The sequence below is a fragment of the Muntiacus reevesi genome, chromosome 1, assembly GCF_963930625.1.
Source record: "Muntiacus reevesi chromosome 1, mMunRee1.1, whole genome shotgun sequence".
Taxonomy (NCBI): domain Eukaryota; kingdom Metazoa; phylum Chordata; class Mammalia; order Artiodactyla; family Cervidae; genus Muntiacus; species Muntiacus reevesi.
In genome coordinates this window covers 198100991-198123343 of record NC_089249.1, presented here as the reverse complement: position 1 = coordinate 198123343, position 22353 = coordinate 198100991, and the positions used below count along the sequence as shown (strand labels likewise).

Genomic DNA, 22353 nt, shown 5'->3' with positions numbered 1-22353 from the left:
GGAACTTTCAAATACACAATGAAATATTGTTTTATTAATGTAATTTTATTTATTGATTTTTGGCTGCACTGGATCTCCTTTGCTGCTCAGGCTTCTCTCTCTTTGTGGTGAGCAGGGGCTACCTGTAATTGTGGCGCGCGAGCTCCTCATTGCAGTAGCTTCTCCTGTTGCAGAGCACGGGCTCTAGGGTGTCTGGGCTTCAGTAGTTGCAGCTCGAGGGCTCCAGAGCACAGGCTCAGTAGTTGTGGCACGTGGACTTCGTTGCTCCCCAGCACGTGGGATCTTCCTGGATCAGGGATCGAACCCATGTCTCCTGCATTGGCAGGCAGATTCTTTACCACTGAGCCACCAGGGAAGCCCCTGATGTGAATCAAATAAGTCTTTATTGAATTTGTTACAACAATGCTTCTGTTTTCTGTTTCAGCTTTTTTTTGGTCACAAGGCACGTGGGATCTTAGCTTCTCAACCAGGGATGGAACATGCACCTCCTGCATTGCAAGATGAAGGTCTGAAACTCTGGTACACCACTCCACAGAATCTTCGCACAGAACTGCACTAGGCCGGTTATCAATGAAACTGAGGGCTAGAGAGGCAAAAGACCCCACCCAGGGCCACACAGCAGGGACCAAGGAGCTGGCCAGTGGACCCACGTCCCATCACCAAGCTGGAGTCCAGCATGGCCAGGCCAGCACAGGACCCCGAGACCTTAGGAGCGTGTCATAAATAGAATGAGCACGAAGTCCTGCCATCACCAACATGGCTGGCGGTAGGCGGACCCTTCCCTACCGCATGCTCCACCTGGTATTGTGTAAAGCTCAATAGCAGAGACTTCCTTGGTAGTCCAGTGGTCAAGATGTCACACTCCCAATGCAGGGTGCCTGAGTTCGAGCCCTGGCAGGGGAACTAAGATCCCACATGCCACACGGCACAGCCTAAAAAAATAAATGAAATGAAATAAAGCACAAGACCAAAAAGGTTTGTCTGTAAAGTGTAAGGACTGGCCCCGGGCCAGAGTGGGTAGAGAATTTGGTTGCTGTGTTTTCTCTGTAAGCAAACATTAGCACAGCAGTGGGAACACGGCCAGTCCCAGAAATGGACAGAAATTTTGGAAACCCCAAACTAGCAACCTTGAATTCCTCAAAGCCAGGACAAGTTCCCTGAGTCTGCTGTAATAAATGGACACAAACACAGCGGCTGGAAACCACACACGTTATCATCTGACACTTCTAGAGGCCAGAAGTCTGGAGTCTTTTTTATAATCTATATGTATATATAGATTATATGTGTGTGTGTGTGTGTGTGAGTTGCTCAGTCATATCTGACTCTTTACAGCCCCAGGGACTGAAGCCCGCCAGGCTCCTCTGTCCGGGAGATTCTCCGGGCAAGAACACTGGAGTGGCTTGCCATTCCGTTCTCCAGGGGATCTTCCAGGCCTAGGGATCAAACCCATGTGCCCTGCATTGGCAGGTGGATTCTTTACCACCTGGGAAGCCACCAGGGAAGCCTGATGATAATGGTATCATTCTCTAAAAACGTACTGATATGTCTCCAGTCAATAACGTCCAGGTGAAAAAAGACATATTAATGTCTGGTCAGTAATGTGTTAATTGAATCCCATTTGCAAAGTCTCCTCTGCCATGTGAGAAATCAGGTCATCAGCATCTTTTGGGGGTCACACGGTTCCCCCACACACCTGGGAAGGCCCAGTACAGGAAAAGAGGTAGGCTTCTCCCTTCCGCTGGCTGCCTGGGATGTGACAAAGGGGGCAAGACTCTGGCAGGTCAGTGGCGGGGAGATGAAAGACCCCCACAGGCCAAGAAGGCCATACAGAGACTCCAGAGTTGTTCAGCTGCTGAAAAAAAAAAAAAAACCACACACATACACACACAATATACGAGGCCTGGACTTTGCAGGTAAAATTTATTAAGGCAACGCTGAATCCTCCCGCACCCAGGGCTCACTGCGCAGGCCTGAGCCCCCTCCTGCTCCAGACTGAGTGTCAGCTGCCCTGCCCCCACCTCACCCCTAAGAGGCCCACCTCCCAGCGGTCCAAGTCCACTCGCTTAAGGCTGATAACCAGGGGACTCAATGTAGAAAAAGGGTGTGGGATGTAAGAACTATATTCCTGGTTTTTAAAGAAGAAAAAAAAAATTGGAACCTTCTAGAAAAAAAAAAATTCTTTTCCTGGAAATCTTGTCCTGATGATGGATGTGACGCTCAGGACACGCTTCCTCCAAGCTTGGAGAGGATGAGGGACGGATCAGATTTGAGGACCTCAGCTTCCTGAGGTGCGTTCCCAGTGAGGGGTCCCCGGTCACTCGCCGGTCCCTCAGAGAAGGCCAGAGCCCTCTGAGCCCTCCTCCAGCCTCTCCTTTTTCTTCTTTTCTGGGGCTTTCTCGACGATTCCGGGGGCAAAGGGGCCCACCAGCCACGTGATGGGTGTGTTCTGGGCCACATACTCCACCAAGTGGTCCAGGGCCTCTCGGGCCCTGGCCACCTGCTCGCGGCTCCGTGTCAGGACGCTGCTGGACAGATCCTGGAAGGAGTGGATGCCAGAGAAGGTGGCTTGGAGGTCCTCGACCTGCTGGCGAGCCTGTAGCGCCTGGTCCTTGATGTGGGCAGGCAGACCCTGGAGGCTGGAGCCCAGAGAGGCACAGGTGGTCTGGAGCTGCTGGGTGATGTCACGAAACATGGCGAGTGTCTGGGACTCGACCTGCTGAGAAGGGGCAGGGTGGGGTGTGACGTCAAGACCCTTTGCTTTGGGGGGTAACAGGACTCAAGGGGCTTCCCAGGTGGCTCAGCGGTAAAGAATCTGCCTGCCAATGCAGGAGATGTGGGTTCGATTCCTGGGTCGGGAAGATCCCCTGGAGAAGGAAATGGCAACCCACTCCAGTATTCTTGCCTGAGAAAATCCCATGGACAGAGGAGCCTGGAAGGCTACAGGCCACAGGGTGGCAAAGAGTCAGACACAACTTTTGACACAACTGAACAACAACAGGACCCAAAGACCAGGAAAGAGGATATGGGGATATTCCGCCCACCTTGGGGAAACCCATTCCCCAGGGCACGGAGGCTCAGAATACCAGTGCTCTGAGTTTCAAACCGTGCCAGATAATCGCCGGTCAAACTGAAAAACAGGCACAGAGATATTTTCAAAGAAGATACGCAGACCAATAAGCACATGTTCAACCTCATTAGACATAAGGGAAGTGTGGTTCAAACCCACAATGAGATACAACTCACCCACACTAGGATGATTTGGGTCAAAAAAGACAGATATGGGGGCTTCCCTGGTGGTCCAGTGGTTAAGAACCTGCCTGCCAAAGCAGGGGACACCAGTTCGATCCCTGGTCTGGGAAGGTTCCCACATACCTTGGGGCAACTAAGTCCATTCACCCCAGAGCCTGTGCTCCGCAACAAAAGAAGCCACTGCAGAAAGAAGCCCGTGCACCAAAACAAAGAGTAGCTCCCACGTGCTGCAACTAGGGATAGTCCGTGCAACAACACACACCCAGTACAGCCCCCCCAAAAAAAATTGTTTTAAAAGAAGACATATATGGGATTTCCCTGGTGGTCCAGTGGTTAAGACTCCATGCTCCCAATGCACGGGGTCCGTGTTCCATTCCTGGTCAGGGAACTAGACCCTGAATGTTAAAACACAAGATCCTGAGTGCCACAACTAAGGCCCAGAACAGCCCAATAAATTAAAAAAATAAATAAATAAAAGATTGAACAGGTGCTGGCGAGGATGGGAAGAAATTGGAACCCTCATATATTGGAGCGCAGCAGTCACTTTGGGAGACAGTCTGACAGTTCCTCAAAATAGTAAAGTGTAAGTCTAAATAAGCACTTGACTCAGCAATTCCACCCCCTAGACTTCCGGCCAAGAGAAAAGAAAGTGCATGTCTGTGCCAAGACTGGTACACAAATGCTCAAAGGGGTGTTATTCACAGCCGCCGAAAGCAGAAACAACGCAAATGCCCATCTGCTGGCAAACGGGGGCACAAAATGTGATTCATTCACACACCGTGACATTCTCCTGCCAAATAAACGGGTGAAGCCCTGACACTTGCTGCCACGTGGATGGACCTTAAGGACATGATGCTCAGTGAGAGCAGTCATACACCACATGGTGTATGATTCCATTGATATGAAATATCCACAGAAAGTACATTTGCGGGTTCCAGAGCATGGAGGAAGACAGAAGCGGGGTGTTAATATACTGGGGAGACGGTCTCCTCTTGGGGTGATGGGAATGCTCTGAATTATTAACACAGTTGATAGTCACACAACCCATGAATATACTAACAACCACTAAATTGTACACTTTAAATGGGTCAGTTGTACAGGATGTGAATTCTCTCTCAAAACTTCTTTATTTATTTAATTTTGGTCTCACCACACAGCATGTGGGATCTTACTTTCTCGAGCCAGGGATTGAACTGGGGCCATGGCAGTTTAAGTCCTGAGTCCTTAACACCCTGGACCACCAGGGAATTCCCTCAAACTTTTTTAAAGTACAAGATCCTGAATTTTACACCTTAATAAATTTGTTTTTGAAAAAGTGTTTGTTTTTTTTTTCGGTTTTTTTTTGTGTGTGTTTGTTTGTTTTAAAAGAGAAGGTCTGGAAGAACTTTTGAGGCAGAAGTTGTAAGCAGTGGGGGACACTATGGTTGAGATGAGAGTCCTTGAAAATTTCTGAGTCTGGGGAGGAAATCAAAGCAGGCAGGGACCCTAGACTGTCCTGAGTCTGGTCAGCTGCGAACTCTGGCTTTGAACCTGGCCAGGAGGTGCTGCCAGGATCAATATCTATCTTTTCTTCAGCAGTTGGGGGATTGGGGGAGATGGTTTTAAGTGGTTAGGGTCTGAATGTGCAAAGTTTTACAGAGATACAATATCTTTAGAAATATAATTTTTTTTAACACTATGTGCCTTATGTGTCAATGTGTGTGTGTGTGTGTGTGTGTATAAAATAACTCACATACCAGGAAACTCATGCTTTTAAGTGAACAATTCAGTGAGTTTTTTTTTTTATATATAGTACATTCACCAGGTAGTGCAACCAGCCCTTCTATCTAATTTCAGAACATTCCATCACCCCAAAAGAAACTCCAAAAAAAGAGGGAATTCCTTGGCGGTCCAGTGGTTAGGACTCTGAGCTCTCACTACCAGGGGCACAGGTTTGATCCCTGGTCAGGGAACTAAGATCTCATAAGCCTCCTGGCTTGATCAAAAAAAAAAAAAAAAAAAAAAAAACACAGAAAGAAAAAGAAACTCCCTCCCCACGTACCCCTCTCCCAGCTCCCAACAACCACTCATCCACTGTCTGTGTCAACAGATCAGCCTGTTCTGGATGTTTCCCATCAGTGGAATCACACCCTGTATGTTCTTCTGTGTCTGCTTCTCTCACTGAGCATTGTGTTCTCAGGGTCCATCCATGTGTAAGTGAGTGTCGGGCTTCCCTCCTTTTCACAGCTGAGTGATGCTTCCGTGTGTGGAAGGACCACATTTTGTGATACATCATCTGCTGATGGACATCTGGGCTGTCCCACTTTGGGGCTGTTGTGACTCAAATACTGCTGTAAACACGCATGTTCATTTCACCTTAATGACCCTGCAGATGGTCCTGCACCCCATACACAGACGGGGAGACTGAGGCCCAGCAAGGTTAGGCTGAGAACCAACAGTGCTAGGATATTAAGAGTCCCTAACATAGACAGGCTATGGTTCAGAATGAGGCATGAGAATTGTTTAAGGCAGCAATTCAGTGAAAGCTTGGATGAGTGATAGCACAGGTGGCAAAAGTCAGGGCTCGTTCAAGAGACCAGTGCTTGCAATGGACTAGAGGGGCCAGAGCGTGTTAGTGAGAAGCAGTCATGAGGAGCCTGGCGGGTAAATATGAAGGATGTGATGGGACACTTTGATGGGGGAGAGGAATCAGTCACTCAGTCGTGTCTGACTCTGTGACCCTATGGACTGTAGTTGGCCAAGGTTCTCTGTTCGTGGGATTTTCCAGGCAACAATACTGGAGTGGATTGCCATTTCCTCCTCCTGGGGATCTTCCCGACCCAGGGACTGAACCAGTGTCTCCTGCACCTCCTGCATTGGCAGGCAGATTCTTTTATCACTGAGTCACCTGGGACGCCCAAGGAGTCAGGACTCAAGAAAATGGAGCATGGCTTAGAATTCAGCAGGTAGAGGCCCATCCCCATCCAGTGCCCTGTGGTTCAGAAGCAATACATGCACCCAAGAGTAGAAATCCAGGGTCCTGAAGGCAGTTAATGGGAGGAGGAGCTGGGGAAAGCGTGTGGAGAGGGGAGCCAGGGCCCCAAGCACCCAGTGCCACCCCAGGTGGGTACCTCTGGCTTGGCCGCGTCCTCCTCTGGGCCCTGCAGCTGCTTCTGGTTCCAGCCAAGCCACATCTGGTGTAGTTTCTCCTGACCTTCCACCAGCTTCTGATCGACGCCCTGCTTGACGGTTTCCATCTGGGACAGAGGGAGACAGACGGTGGCTGCTTCAGGGATTGAATGAAGCTGGCAGAGCCCCTGGGGATCCACAGGAACGCTGGGAGAGGCAGGAATCCACAGGAAGCCCAGGGGGTTGGAGCCCTGAACCCTAGGACCTTAGGATGCGACTGCATTTGAAGACAGGTCTTCAAAGAAGTGACTAAGCTAAAATGAGGTCATTAGGGTGGACCTAAAATATGCTTGCTCCTTGGAAGAAAAGCTATAACAAACCTAAACAGCATATTAAAAAGCAGAGACATCACTTTGCCAACAAAGGTCTATATAGTCAAAGCTATAGTTTTTCCAGTAGTCATGTACAGATGTGAGAGATGAACCATAAAAAAGGCTGAGTGCTGAAGAACTGATGCCTTTGAAATGTGTTGCAGAAGACTCTTGGGACTCCCTTGGACTGCAAGGAGATCAAACCAGTCAATCTTAAAAGAAATCAACCCTGAATATTCACTGGAAGGACTGATGCTGGTGCTGAAGCTCCGATACTTTGGCCACCTGACGTGAAGAGTCGACTCAATGGAAAAGACCTTAACACTGGGAAAGGCTGAGGTCACAGAGGATGAGATGGCATGATGGATGATGGATGATGATGCATGGCATCATCGACTCAATGGACATGAATCTGAGCAAACTCTGGGAGATAGTGAAGGACAGGGAAGCCTGGTGTGCTATAGTCCATAGGGTTACAAAGAGTTGGACATGACTTAGCGACTGAACAACAATGTTTTTATATGACTGGTGTCCTTAAATAAAAAGGGGCTATTAGGTGGACTTCCCTGGTGGTCTATTAATTAATAGACTCTGAGGTTCCACTGCAGCGGGCACAGGTTCAATTCCTGGTCAGGGAGGGAACTAAGATTCTGCATGACGCACAGCATGGCCAAAAAGAAAATAAATGAATGAAGGATTTTTTTTTTAAAGGGGATGTTAGGACACATTTGCATGGGGGAATGACCAGGTGAGGACACAGAGAGAAGACAGCAGCTACACGCCAAGGAAAGAAGCCTCAGAAAGAACCAACCCTACTGACATCTTGATTTTGAACTCTCAGCCCCTAGAACTGTGAGGCAACAAATGTGTGTTGTTTAAGCTGCCCAGTTTGGAGTACTTGGTTACAGCAGCCCCAGCAAACTCAACCAGGACTGCAACTGCATGAGTCGGCCCAAGCAGACATGCAGAATGGGGAGGAACAAGCCACCAGGCGTGGGGTGGGCTCACTGGTGCACATGCTGCTTGCCACGGCCCTCCCCACCGAACGCTCTCACCAGGGACCTCACCAGGGTAAGCGTCTGTGTCAGCTGGTGCAGGGCCTCCTGTGCCCTCTGCCTGGTGTTCTGCAGCTTGCCCAGAGAGTGTTCGTAGGCCCGCTGGCGCAGCCTCTCCGACAGGGAGCCCAGACGCACGAAGTAGCTCTGCTCCCGGCGCTGCTGGGCCACCGAGGCGATGTCGAAGCCCTCAAGGGACGTGGCAAGGCGGGCTGCAAGGGGGAGGCAGGAGAAGAATGGTGAAGGCAGAGTTTATGCCCCGGTCCGCAAGCATAAAACGATCTCCCTCCCTTGACATTTTCCTCATCTGTGAAATGGGTAGGATGGGGGCCAAATATCCTGGGATTAAGAGGCCTTAGACTAATGTGAGGGTCTGAACACTACGACCCTTGGACCGTATCTGCCCTGCCTCCAGTTTTTTATGATCCAACCCGTGAATACAATTGTGCATGTTCGTTATACGCTGTCTACAGCTGCTTTCAAACTATAGTGGCAGAGTATGTGGCCTCTTAGTCTGCAGAGATTAAAATATTGTTTGGGAATTCCTGGTTAAGTGGCTAAGATTCTGTGCCCAATGCAGGGGGCCTGGATTTGATCCCTGGTCAGGGAACTAGATCCCACATGTTGGAACCAAGAGTTTGCATCCCTCAACTAAAGATCTTGTGTGCTGCAACTAAGACCCCGTACAACCAAATAAATAAATAAATATTTTAAAATATATATTATCTGATCCTTTACAAAAAAAGTTGGCCAATCCTGCCTGTATAGGTCCTAGCATATATTAATAGTAGTCAATCTTTTGCAATGTTTTAGGTGCTCTGCATGCATTCTGTTTTGTCTTTTTTTTTTTTTCTGGCCATGCTGTGTGGCATTCAGGAATCTTAGTTCCCCGACCAGGAATTAAACTTGTGCCCCCTACATTGGGAGTCCAGATTATTAACTACTGGACTACCAGGCAAGTCCCTCGCATGTATTCTTATTAAATCTTAACAGTTCTAATAGGGAAGCGCTGTCATCCCATTTTTACCCCAGATGGGGAAACTGGGGCTCAGAGAGATTAACTGACTTGCCGAAGGTCACACAGCTGGGGCTCCACAAGTCAAGATTTGACGCCAGGCCCCATGCTCTTAACCATGATACTTGACGGGAGGAGAAGTCTGAGCCACAAGAGAACCATCTTCACAGTAGTTAAGGAAAAGTTAGGACTGTCTAGCCCAGAAAATACCTATAAAGTTACAAGGCAACAGGATGGAAATCCATCTATCTTGATAGTTTGATCCTATCTTATTCTGCTCCCTGTAGACTTTAATATAGTAGCTCTTAAAGTTTGAGTTTTGTAAGTAACCTTATCTGGATTTGAAATGCCCTATAGCAAGGTCTGCAAATACAGCCCCTGGGCCGAATGCCACCTACTTTTGTGAACAAAATTTTACTGACATGCAGTCATACCCATTCATTTACCTACTGACTACGCTTCTGTGCTACAATAGCAGAGTTGCATAGTTGGAACAGAGGCTGTATGGCCCAAAAAAGCCCAAATTGTTTACCACCTGGCCTGTCAAGAAAATGTGATCCCCTGAAAAAAAGTTATATTTAAAAAAAAAAAAAAAGGAACCTCCCTGGTGGTCCAGTGGTTAAGACTCCAAGCTCCCAATGCAGGGAGCCCAGGTTCAATTCCTGGTCAGGGAACTAGATCCCACATGCCACAATTGAGAGTTCACCTGCTGCAACTAAAGATCCTGCCTGCCACGACAAAAATCAAAGATTTGTTCTGCATTCTGCAACTAAGATCCAGAGCAGCCAAATAAAATAAATAAATAAATAATTTTTAAAAAAATAAATAAAAGTAAAAACTAAATGAGAAAGATAACTAACAAGGACCTACTCTATAGCAAAGGGAACTATACTCAATATCCTGCAATATATTCTTTTCCTGTAATGGAAAATAATCTAAAAAAGAATATGGAATCACTTTGCTGTATACTTGAAACTACCACAACATTGTAAATCAACTATATTTCAATAAAATTTTTTTAAACTTCAAAAAAAGGATTATACAATGTATAAAACAAACAAATAACTGAACAAAAATACTAAACACCCGGGACATTTAAAAGCAACAAAAACAAAAGTTGGCATCTTGGGAAAAACAAACCTGCCCCACTCTCCTGATCAAAGACAAGTCTGCAAAGACTAAATCCAAACCAACAACATTCTGAACCCAGGCTACTGGTCAGAACTTCTCCATGGCTCTCTCGGAACCCTGGAGCTCTGCCCTCGGAAGTGAAAGCAGCTTTGTTATTTAGGCCAAGGTTGTCTGGCAACTGACTCATTGGAAAAGACCAATGAGAAATGATTCATTGGAAAAGACCTGATGTGGCGAAAGATTGAGGGCAGGCGAAGGGGATGACAGAGGATGAGATGGTTGGATGGCATCACCAACTTGATGGACATGAGTTTGAGCAAACTCTGAGAGTTGGTGATGGACACGGAAGCCTGGCGTGCAGCAGGCCATGGGGTCACAGAGGGTCAGACACGACTGAGCAGCTGAACTGAAGTGAGCTGTCTGGCAGAGTTCAGGTATGTGGGAGCAAGCTGGCACGGCCCCTGGAGGGGGCAGGTGCCCTTGGCAAAGGGGAGACCCAGGAGATGGGGGGAGCAGGGCTATTCTGGCAGGAGCCCATGAGTAGCATCCCAGCTATAACATGGCACCTTAACTCACAGACTCCCCAGCACCTTAAGCACCGCTCTGCACAGTGATTTCGTCCTTTGTTGCTGTTGTTTTTTCACTAAGTCGTGTCCAACTCCTTGTGATCCCCTGGACTGTAGCCCGCCAGGTTCCTTTGTCCACGGGATTTCCCAGGCCAGATTAGTAGAGCGGGTTGCCATTCCTTCCTCCAAGGGATCTTCCCCACCCACAGATCCAACCCACATCTCCTGCACTGGCAGGCAAATTCTTTACCACTGAGCCACCAGGGAAGCTGTTCATCCTTAGCAGATGGACACAAAAGAAAGCACAGAAAATCAAAGCTGGTCAGATAGATCTATTCTCTGAAGCGGCTCCCAGGCCTGGCTCACAACCTGCCTCCCTGCAAACTCTGCATCTTCCCCTGCCTTCTGCTGACCAAGACTCACAGCTGCATCTTACTCCGTCTGAGCACTAAGAGGAGCCAGCAGGCACTGAACTTAGGGTGCAAGATGGAAGAGATGCAGGATAAAGTTTTGAAAACTCAAATGCCAAGTGACATGCGACCCTCAACCCAGGAGCTGCAGGGCCTGAGATCCTTGGCCCTGCTCCCCCTGGATGGAGCATGGTGTCTGGGTACACGTGACCCTTCGAGACCCTTGCTGCCATGGGCACTGATGTGTGCAACACTGGTACGGCTGGAAGCTCCCAGCACGGTGTGCAAAGGATGGCCGTGCCTCGAGCGCAGGGCCAAGGCCAACTCCACAAGCCACGAGTAGGACTGGCCGCTTCGTCCCAGTTCTTTCAACCCTGGTTTATTCCTGCCACCATCTGGTCCAGCCCCACCGCCGCTCACCTAGACCATCAGGGTCTCCTCTGCTTCCCAACCCCACAGTGTCTTTCCCATAGCAGCCACCAGAGGGCGCCTGTGAACACTGAGTCAGGCCCCGCCCCCACAGTGGTCCAGGGTTCCCGTCTCCCTAGGGGTAAAAGCCCAAGTCCTCCCATGGCTCACGAGGCCCTCCACAATCTCCTCCCGTACACTCCCTGCCCTTTTCCCTCTCTCTCCAAGGCTCACTCTGCTCCAGCCACACGTGCCTCCTCCCTGCTCCTCCCACACACATCAGGCACCACCCTGCCCCCTGGTCTCTTTGCTCGGATATCAGCACAGCTTCATAAACCTCAGGGCAAGGTCACCTCCTCAGAAACATCTCCTTTAATCTAATTTCTGCACTCTTGAGGCTTTAGGTTCTATGAGGGCAGAACTTTGTTCACTGACATATCCCTAGAACCTGGAAGCAGGTTTGGCATGTGACTGGTGCTCAAGGTTTGAACAAATAGATGCCTGGGTATGGGTAGAATGATAGAGAAGAGTTTCAGTGATTTCATTCGGGGACTTGAGCACCTGCTGGACACCAGACAGGGGACATGGCTTCTGCTTTGTGGAATTGATGACTAGAGAGAAATCAGAGCCAAGTCAAGGGAGGTTTCAGGACACAACATGGGCAAGGAATGGTGTGATTTTTTTATGGGGGATGTGGGGTGTGTGTGGCATGTGAGCACAAAGCTGGAGGTGGAAGGGAACGAGCCATCTAGATGTCGTGCAAGGGTTCCTGGTAGAAGAAAAGGCCAGTGCAAAGGCCCCGGTGTGGGAACACATGGGAAGGATGGGCAAGGAGGCCAGTGAGCCTGGAGCAGAATGAATGAGGGCAGGTGGGTAAGGGAGCTTCCAGGACGATCAGGGCTGTTACCCACAGGGAGATGGGAGCCCTGGAGGGCGCCGGCAGAGGGGCCTGACTTGAGTGCTCGCCGGCGCCCTCTGGAGGCTGCTTCAGGGAGGACAGATACCATGCACCAGGGCAGAGGAACCAAGCTGAGTGAGGCGGGTTAAGACGGATGGGGAGAGGCAGCAGGGACCAGAGGACAGGCTGTGAGGGGCAGACTCCAGCTGGCTAAGAGGGACCCACACAGATGGTCTGGGGAGGGGTCCCAGAGGCAAGGCCTGCACTCACCGAGCTCGGCGTCCGTCATGGGCAGGTGGTTGTCCACCCACTCCTCCGACTTGCCCAGCACTGCGTCCACCCCGCTCAGCACCATCTGGCCCACACGGGAGCCCACGACTGAGTGGACGCCGCTGGTCACCACGGACTTGGTCAAGTCTACGCCGCTCTGCACGGCACCCCGGGTGACGTCCACTGCCTCGGTGACTCGGGAGGCCACGGTGTCCTTGGCACTGGACACTGTGCTGGACACAGCCTGTCGGGCCCCTGACACCTTGGACGACACCAGCTCCTTGGTGTCTGCCAGGACCTACAAGAAGGGCCAGCATCAGCATCTCCGTTCTCCCCTCGTACCTAGGTGCCCCCGCCCCTGCACCCCAACCTCTAGGCGGGCTGAAGGGAGGAGCTCCAGCTCCCGGCTGGCCCTGAACGGTGACAGCAGTTAAGATCACATGCTCTGGGGCTGGGTGGCCCAGTTAGAGTCCTTGGCTTGATATATCCAAGCTGTGGGTCCTCAGGCAAGTCACTTGACCTCTCTGGGCCTCCAATTCTTCTTCCCATGGTGTTATGGGCTGAAGGGTACTGAAGCCCCCAGGACTTCAGAATGTGACTGTATTTAGTGATGAGAACTTTAAAGCAGTAATTAAGGTAAAATGAGGCCATTATAGTGGATCCTAATCCAGTCTGTCTACATGCCTTGGGGCCAAAAAACCAAAACATAAGACAGAAGCAAGACCAACAAATTCAATAAAAACTTTAAAGACGGTCCACATCAAAAAATCCAAAGAAAGTAAATTAAATAAAAAATAAAATTTAAAGTAATTAAAATTAGTAACTGAGCTCCTCAGTCATACTGGCCACCTTCTAAGGGCCCAACACCCACATATGGTTGTTGGTATCCATATTGAATGGTGCAGAGAAAGAACATGTGCAGAGAAAGTTCAGAGACTGGGCAGCCTGGTCTACAGAGAAGGAACGGCATGTGCAAAGGTCCTGAGGCAGCTCTGAGATGGGTGTGTTCACTGTCTCTGCTTTCCCCTGCCTCCCCAAGATGAAAGTTCCATGAAGGCAAGGGCTCTGTATCCATCACCCTGTCTCGTACATGTGGGACTGATGTGACTGAACTGGAGGACAGAAGCCAGCCCGGACAGAATGGAGCAAGTGAGGTGGGTGTAGAGGGTCGGGGGGCAGTGGAGCCAGCCCAGGTGGGACCGCCAGGAACACTCTGGCTTTTGCTCCGGGCAAGGTGGAAGGCCCGAGGGGGTTTTGGGCATACCTAGCTAGCGTTCAGAATGTTCCTCCAGCTGCCCAATGGGGAGGGGGTGGGAGAATAAATGTGGTCACATTTGTCTGCTACCGTTAAGCTGAGACCACAGACCCCCTACCCAGGTAGGCCCCCAGTTTTAGTGGAGCATCCTCCCCACCCCGCCCCTCATGGAGGGAGTTAGTCACCTTCTCCGGCGGCTGCTGCAGGATGGGCAGATTCTCTTCCAGTTTGTCCAGCCCCCTGTGGGCGTATTCACTGGCCGAGGTGACTGCGGGGGTCGGGGCGATAGACAGCTGATGGTTACTTTGCATGTACGTTCCTCAGGGGCTCTGGGAGGGTCCACAGACACCGCCCCACCTCCCCCACCCGGAAATAGGCCGGAGAGGACAGTCCATGGGCATCCAGGCTTCACTCACGCTGGGGTTCCAGCTTGGACAGGATGGGCTGGGCCCCACTGACCGCAGCCGCCGTGAGGGTCTTCACCCCCTTCTCGGCCGCGTCGCAGACAGTCTTGACGTGGGGGTGGCTCTCCTTGGTGGACGTGTAGGCGGCAGACACCATGTTGCAGGTGGAGCTGATGAGGGGCATGCCGGCCACGCGGTCCACCACGCTGGGCTATGGGCAGGGAGGCTCAGGCCGGCGACGTGGCTCGCCTCCCCCTCTCTGCACTCACTCAGTTGCACAAGTCGGGAACTGCCTGGTTCCGCCAGGCGCTTCCTCTATCTTGGCCCCGCAGCCCACTTGTTTGAACATGACCTTGACACCCACGGTGAGCCAGGCAGTGACAAGACAAGAGAACCCCACTGTCCTGGAGCTCAGGTCTAAAACTGACGTCAGTAAACTATGCCCCCCATCCCACCCCCAGGGCCAGCCCACCACCTGCTTTTTCTCTTGCCTTTTTTTTTTTTTTTTCCTAAAGGCATTATTGAAATCTAGCTCATACATTATAGAATTCCACCATTTTGAAATGCATGATTCAGAGGGTTTTAGTGTGTTCACAACGTTGTGTAACTCTCACTGCCTAATTTCAGAACTTATTGATCGCTCTCAAAAGATACTGGTTGTCATTGACTGTCACACCCTTGCCTACCGGCCCCTGGTAACCATGAATCCACTTTCTGTCTCTGTGGATTTCTGCCTGTTCAGGACGCTTCACAAAAAAATGGAATCACACGTGGCCTTCTGTGTCTGGCCTCTTTGACTCAGTGACATTTTCAAGGTTCATCCATGCAGTAGCATTTGTCAGTGCTTCACTCCTTTCTTAAAAAATTGTGGTAAAATACACATAAAATTTACCATTTAAATAATTACATGCACAGCTCAGTGGCGTTAAGTATACTTACATTGTTGTGCAACCGTTGCCAGCATCTGTCTCCAGATTCTCAACTTCTTAAACTGAAACTCTGCCCCCTTTAAACACTGACTCCCCTCTTAGCCCCTGGCCCCACCATCTACTTGTCTCTATGGATTTGACTCCTCTAAGGACCTCTTGTGAATGGAATCAGACGGTATCTGTCCTTCTGTGCCTGGTTTCCCTCACTGAACACATCTTCAAGTTTCATCCTCATGACACTGCATGTCATTACCTCATTCTTTTACGGTATGATATTCCATGCTACCTGGTTTTTTACTGGCACATGGCTATATCCATTCATTTATGTATTGAATATAGCCATTCTTAACCTACAAGAGCAGAACTGAGTAGTCAGACAGGCCTTGTGAGCCTCAGTTTCCTGACGCATAAAATGAGAAGTCATTTCTGTCCTACAGGAGTTGCAAAGGTGACCCATGTGAAGATGCATACAGAAGACTTAAGTCTCATAGGTGCTACCTGTAGAATTTGTGCAATTGCCAGTCCCAGGAGGTTGGGAGTATTATTCCAATTTTACAGACGTGTAAACTGGGGCAAGAAGAAGCTAAGTCAAGTCATCCAAGGTCACAAAATTAGCCAGTAGCAAAGCTGGACCTTCAGCGTTTGCCCAGGTCTCTTCAGAAATTAATCACAAATTTACCACAAAACCCAGCAATGCTACTCCTATGATTCTACCCTAGAGACAGAAAAACACATGTCCACATAAGGCTTGTACGTGAATGTTTTCACCAGCACTATTCACAATGGCCAAGAAATGGAAAAAATCCAAATGTCCATGAATGGGTGAATGGATAAAGAAAATGTGGTATAAAGCATGTTTTAAAAAATTCATAGCCTCCAAGGACTTCCCTGGCAGCTCAGTGGTAAAGAATTCACCTACCAATGCAAGAGGTACAGGTTTCATCCCTGGTCCGGGAAGATCCCACATGCCACAGAGCAGCTAAGCCTGTGAGCTAGAGCCCAGGAGCTGAAACTGTCCAGCCCTGCGTCCTAGAGCCCATGCTCCACAAGAGACGCCAGCGCGATGAGAAGCCCGCACACTGCAATGAGCAGCAGCCCCCGCTCGCCACAGCTAGAGAAAAGCCCGAATACAGACACACAGACACACAGACACACACACAAATACAGCCTTCGAAGGGCTAACAGGTACAAGGAAAGACTCTCCATGTCACAATTCATTAGGAAAATTCAAGTCAAAATTACGAGATACCACCTCATACCCCACATTCACTGTGATGGCTACTATCAAATGAACAGATATTAATAAGTGATGGTGGGAATGTGGAGAAGCTGCAGCCCTTGTGTGCTATTAGTGGGAAAGCAAAATGATCCTGCCACAATGGACAACACTATGGTGATCCTCAAAAAACTAAAAATGGAATTACCACATGATGCAGCAGTTCCACTTCTGGGTATATAGACAAAAGCATTGAAAACAGAATCTCAAAGAGATATCTGTATACCCGTGGTCAAAGAAGCTTTATTCACAATAGCTATGGAAGCAAGCCAAGTGTCCTGTGGTCCGTGCACTGTGTGGGATAGGATTCAGCCTTAAAAAGGAAATTCTGATACAACACGGGTGAACCTTGAGGACATTATATTCGGTGAAATAAGCAAGACACAGGATAAATACTGTATGATTCCACGCAGAAGATTTTATATTTTTTTTTGGCTGTGGCTTGTGAGATCTCAACTCCGTGACCAGGGATGGAACCCTCACCCTCTCTAGTGGAAGCACAGAGTCCTGAGACCACCAGGGAAGTCCCAGAAGGTTCTACTTTTATAAACATGATTCTACTTATATTACTTATACAAGATGTCCAACGGGTAAAGCCATTGGCAGGAAGCAGGTTAGTGGTTGTCAGAGGCTGGGGGAGAGGGGAACCGGCGTGACTATTAGTGGGTGTGGGGTTTCGATTTGGGGTGAGGAAAGAGTTCTGGAATAAGACAGTGATGATGGTTGTACACTGTGAATGTACGTAATGCCACTGACCTGCACATTTCAAAACAGTTAAAATAGTATATTTTTAGGTTATGTGTATTTTACCATAATTTTTAAAAAGGAATGAGAAAACTAATAAGGACCTACTATATAGCACAGAGAATTCTACTCAATATTCTGTAATGACCTATGAAAATGGAATCTAAAAAACAGTAGATATACGTATAACTGACTCACCTTGCTGTATAGTAGAAATGGACAACATTGTATTAATAATGTATTAATTATTAATTGTATTAATAAATAAAAGTCTACACTTGCTGCTGTTGTTTAGTTGCTAAGTCATGTCTGATTCTTCTGTGATCCCATGGACTGTAGCCCACCAGGCTCCTCTGTCCATAGGATTCTCCAGGTAAGAATACTGGAGTGGGTTGCCATTTCCTTCTCCAGGGGATCTTCCCAACCTAGGGAATCGAACCCTTGTCTCTTGCATCCTGCACTGGCAGGAGGGTTCTTTACACAGAGCCACCAGGGAAGTCAAAATACTCCAATAAAAATTAATTTAAAAAAAAGTAAGGGAACAGAGCACCAACAGATGCTATCAGTACAACATAGAGGGACCTCAAAAAGATAATGCTCAGTGAGAGAAACTAGATACAAGAGGGTATCATAGTGTATGTCTCCATTTATATGAAATGTCCAAAACAGGCAAATCAGTAGAGACAGAACCTAGATAAGGGGTTCCCAGGAGAAAGAGAAATGAGGAGTGACTGCTAGTGGGTATAGGGTCTCTTCTGGGGGGAGATGAAAAATGTCCAGTGTGGTGGTGATGGCTGCATAAAATCACTGAGTAGTACTCTTCATAAGGGTAAACTTTTAAAAAATACTTCATCATCTTTTTTTTTTTTTGGCTTTGTTACGGGGCATATGGGATCTTAGTTCCCCCACCAGGGATTGAACCTATGCCCCCTGCAGTGGGCATGCAGTCTTAACCACTGGACTGCCAGGGAAGTCCTCTTAGGGTGAACTTTATGGTATGTGTGTGTGCATGTATAAGTCGCTTAGTCATGTCAGACTCTTTTGAGACCCCCACGGATTGTAGCCCATCAGGCTCCTCTCTCCATGGAATTCTCCAGGCAAGAACACTGGATCGGGCTGCCATTTCCTTCTTCAGTTATGCTATGTGAATGATACCTTATTTTTAAAATATCATTTAGGTATTTTTAAAAAGGTGTTTATTAAAAGGGGCTTTGGGGAACTCCCTGGCAGTTCAGTGTTTAAGATGCCTAGTGTTTACTGCTGAGGACTGGTTCACTGTTGAGTTCCCTGGTTGGGGAACTAAATCCCAAGAGTCCTGGCACGGCCAAAAAAAAAATGTAGCAGGAGGAATTTTATTTAAACTGGGAAGAAGAAGTGGAAATAGAAACTGACTTTCTTAGAAGGAGGACTCTAAGAGAACCTGTAGAGACAGGAAAGATCTGCCTGGGGGAGCCAGGCAGCTTCAAACAGGAGAACCCCTGTTCTCCCAAGAGCCCTTGGAACCCCAAGTCCTCCCACCTTCGCCTGTTAATGGGGTACCTGCTAGCCCCTAGTATCGACACACTTGCAAGGGTGTCTCTAGACCCCCCTGTGCTGCCAGCCGCCTCCTGCCAAAGCTCCCCGTGTGGGAAGGCTCCTCCCACAGACCCCAGGCCTTCCTCACCTGCTGTACCGGTTCCTCCGCCGTCACCTGGGTGCTGGCAGGGGCTTCAGGCTCGTCAGCAGACATTTCTCAGAAGCACGCACTGTGGACAGAAGGACTAGTCAGGGTACAGCCTGCCTCTCACTTCCCTCCGTGGGGAAGGCCTGATTCATACCTCCCCTCAGGGCTCCGCCACCCCCGTTTCCTAGAACTCGGCCTCTAGATCAATTACACGCACTTGTGAGCCTGTTCAAAATGGTGCTGATTCATCAGGTCAGAAGTCTGCATTTCCAACAAGCTCCCAGCTGCTGCTCAAGCAGCTGGTCTTGGGGCCACAACTTAAAGAGCAAGGTCTGCGCACAGCCCTCCAAGGGCTCACCTGTATCAGTTGTTGTCGCTTAGTCATTCAGTCGTGTCCAACTCTTTGTGACCCTGTAGACTGTAGCCCACCAGGCTCCTCTGTCCGTGGGATTTCCCAGGCAAGAATACTGGAGTGGGTTGCCATTTTCTCCTCCAGGGACCTTCCCCACCCAGGGATCAAGTCTCCTGCATTGGCATGTAGATTCTTTACTGCTGAATCACCTGGGAAGCCCCACCTGTATCAATATTATGGTGCAAAACCCCCGGAGTTGGCAAGTTGTCAGTTACTACTGGGTTTCAAGACATCTTCCCTTTGACCCAGAAACCTCACTGCGGGGACAGTCCACACTGGTACTGCCACGTGGGCAGAGATCTGTGTACCTGTGCTGCTGAAAAGAAGGGCAATAAAGATAGATAACAGTGGTAGCCCAGGGTAGTGGCTGAAGACTGTAAAACTTACACATAATTGACACAGCCCATGTCTGGGAAGATGCCTGGAAAAGGGAATGGCTACCCACTCTAGTATTCTTGCCTGGAGAATCCATGGACAGAGGAGCCTGGCGGGCTACAGTCCTTGGGGTCTCAAAAGAATCGGACATTACTGAGCAACTAACACAACAAGATATTGTTAAGAAACCAAAGGGCGTGAGTGGGGATAAAGTTTTTGCTTATAAATCTTTAAAGAGACACAGGAAGAAAGATCGTGTAGCTGGGGCAACCCTCTGACTTTTGAGACAAGTAGATAACGTTACCTGTTCAAAAAAAAAGTTAATGTTTAAAAAAAAAAGCTAGAGAGACCATGGCTGGCCCCAGTGCAGGTCCATCAAGTCAGTCTCAGGGATGTGGGGAAATCAAAACAGAGGTTTCCTGGGCGAATCTAATGCACACATTTGCAGGCAAGATAGCAGCCACAGGTGTGCTCCATTTTCCTGGCCAGGTGAAAAAACTAGAGCATTTTCAGATTAGATTTCAGGAGTCCCAGCCCCACCTATGCTGGGCAAGTGGGCAAGGAGCTGATAACCTTGTAACTGATAACCTCATAATCTGATAACCTCAGGCCTCTTATCTGTAAAATGGGGCTAAACCTTTCTTAAGTCTGGTTACCCAAGTGCTTCTTTTTTTTTTTTTGGTCATACCACACTGCATGTTCCCTGACCAGGGATCAAACCTGTGCCCCTTGCAGTGGAAGCTCAGAGTCTTAACCACTGGACCACCAGAGAAGTCCCACGCAGTGAATGACCCCCAAGGTCATTCTAGGTGAATCCCTGGTGAATCTTCCAGACATTGTGTCTGCCATTCCCTAAATGGAACCCAGGCTTCCCAGAACCTGGGAAGTGGTAAAGACCCTGCCTGCCAAGTCAGGAGACATAAGAGAGGAGGATTTGAACCCTGGGTTGGGAAGATCCCCTGGAGGAGGAAATGGCAACCCACTCCAGTGTTCCTGCCTGGAGAATCCCATGGACAGAGGAGCCTGGCGGGCTACAGTCCATGGGGTCACAAAGAGTTGGACGTGACAGAAGTGACTTAGCATGCACATGCACACACACGAGTGGAACCCAGCAAACCGATGTTTTGAGAGCACCAGTTCTGGTGTCCAAACTGGGTTCTAATCCCAGCTCTGCAACTTGCTAACTGTGGGAGTTTAGGAAGGCATCACCCCTTCTTGGAGCTTCACTTCCCACATCTATGAAATGGGGGTAACCTTTCCTAGCACAGAGTCCCTGCGGATTGCAGGAGAGACTGCATGTGTGGCCTTAGCTTGGCACCTGGCACATAGTAGGTGCTCAGTAAATGAGCACCTACTCATTTACTCCATTTACCTCATTTACCTCATTTCACACCACTCTGTCTGCCACACAGAAACTGATGAAACCAGCCAGGATTGAGCTTCTGCTTGGTACAAAGGTCCCCCACCTGGGAAGTGGGGCGAGGAGGCACATCCACCCCTGGTAACCATCACCTGACTCCTGTTCTTCCCCTCACCTTCCCCAGAATCTGAGTTCACTTGGACAGCACACAGGTCCTCCCTCCCATCCGTTTTGTCCATCCAATCCCTCTGGAACCGGTTTAACCAAGGACAGCCATTGCAGATATCACACCCCCCTCCCCCATAAAAGTCCCTGGGGGTCAGCAACCTGCCTGCAGCGGGCCTCAGCTGTGAGAGCAAGAACTGGCTGAAACGGGAGTCACGCAGCCGTCCAACTGCAGCCAGGATATGCTAAGATCCAACTTCCAGAGTTCTCCTGAGAAGGAACCCAAGCCACGGCTCTGGTTTTACAAAAATCCCAAAGACTCAGATAAGGGGTAGGCCTTCCCACCGCCACTTTGTGCAATCCACTGGCCACACCCACCCAGGAGAAGGGGGCGGGATTGGCCCCCACCCCCTCCCAGGGACAGCTGGAGTGCCAGAAGGAGGGCAAGGGAGGGGCCAAGTCCCCAGGCGCCAAAACCATTTGGCGAGGAAGGGGCTTTGCCAGGCAGAGGGATTGCTCCCCTGGTGGGGGTTGGGGGGGAATTCCTAAGCGGAATAGGCTGCGGCTTGTCTCCAAAGTGCGTCTGCAATGCAGGAGGATGTGGTTTGGGACGGGGGACTTAGCCCCCCGCCCCAAGCTGCCACTTCTAGGGTGCTCTTTCGTGCGCTTCCCACCCCCCACAGTCCTAGATATTGAGAGAAGAAAGTCTGAAAGTCTAAGCCTGTTCTAGAAGTTGAATTTTTCTGGGGAAGGAAGAGTGCTTAGCCCAGGCTGGAGACCCCTCCCCAGGCCGCAGAGACGAGCAGAGTCCCCAGGAAGGCCCTCCCTGTTCCTACCTCCCTTAGGACACCCCAGGACCCACTGGACCCCGCCCCCACCTCAATCGGGGCCCCTTGCCTCTCACCGCGGTCAGCGGGACGTCCAGGGCGCAGCCGCCACTACTTCAAGGCCAGCTCCAAAACCGTCCTGGGCCGGACCAAGACCAGCGTTTATATTTGGGGGCGGGCGCCCGGGACTGACGGGTCGAAGGACCAATCTGGTTGGGGGCCGCCTGCCGCCAGGCCACGCCCCTCGCCTGGCTTGGGACGTTGGAGCCACAAGTGAAGTCCAGGAAAGGCTGGACTAGGGCGGCCGTGCGCGCACCCTCCCAACTCTGCACCCGGTTGGCGACACCCGTACGACCCCGGAGCCAGCCCAGGAGAGCCCCCTCCCCGTCTGGGACCCTGGGAACTAGGGTCCCCTGTCCTTACGCAATCGAAGCTGTGAGAAAAGAGATCATTGCGTGAGGC

At 49.7% G+C, this 22353-nt stretch overlaps 1 protein-coding gene and 1 non-coding gene across 5 annotated transcripts; one reads left to right on the top strand and one right to left on the bottom strand.

Annotated features, from left to right (window-relative positions):
- Positions 1 to 1907: 1907 nt before the first annotated feature.
- On the bottom strand, positions 1908 to 22052 carry PLIN3 (perilipin 3). 4 transcript variants are annotated; one of them, XM_065917994.1, is made up of 9 exons: positions 21969 to 22026; positions 21231 to 21334; positions 18753 to 18834; positions 14153 to 14351; positions 13922 to 14004; positions 12482 to 12779; positions 7796 to 7995; positions 6360 to 6485; positions 1908 to 2716 (listed from the first exon to the last, which is right to left on the bottom strand). In XM_065917994.1, the coding sequence occupies exons 3-9, from the start codon at positions 18816 to 18818 to the stop codon at positions 2330 to 2332; spliced, it is 1359 nt and encodes a 452-aa protein (XP_065774066.1). In that variant the 5' UTR covers positions 18819 to 18834; positions 21231 to 21334; positions 21969 to 22026; the 3' UTR covers positions 1908 to 2329. The 4 variants fall into 4 exon arrangements, with proteins under 4 accessions (XP_065774066.1, XP_065774068.1, XP_065774067.1 ...); XM_065917996.1 differs by having other exon boundaries at positions 1908 to 2713; XM_065917995.1 differs by lacking the exon at positions 21231 to 21334 and having other exon boundaries at positions 21969 to 22052.
- On the top strand, positions 9400 to 9472 carry TRNAW-CCA (transfer RNA tryptophan (anticodon CCA)). Its single transcript has one exon. It is a non-coding gene; the product is annotated as a tRNA-Trp (tRNA).
- Positions 22053 to 22353: the final 301 nt, after the last annotated feature.

Bases quoted from the DNA above. Each gene is read 5' to 3' on its own strand.
- PLIN3 (XM_065917995.1), bottom strand. From the start codon at position 18,818: ATGTCTGCTGACGAGCCTGAAGCCCCTGCCAGCACCCAGGTGACGGCG. The intron at 14,005-14,152 runs GTGAGTGAAGCC...CGACCCCCGCAG, and splicing joins GTCCAAGCTGGAACCCCAGC to TCACCTCGGCCAGTGAATAC. The intron at 12,780-13,921 runs GTGACTAACTCC...CCCTTCTTGTAG, and splicing joins TGCAGCAGCCGCCGGAGAAG to GTCCTGGCAGACACCAAGGA.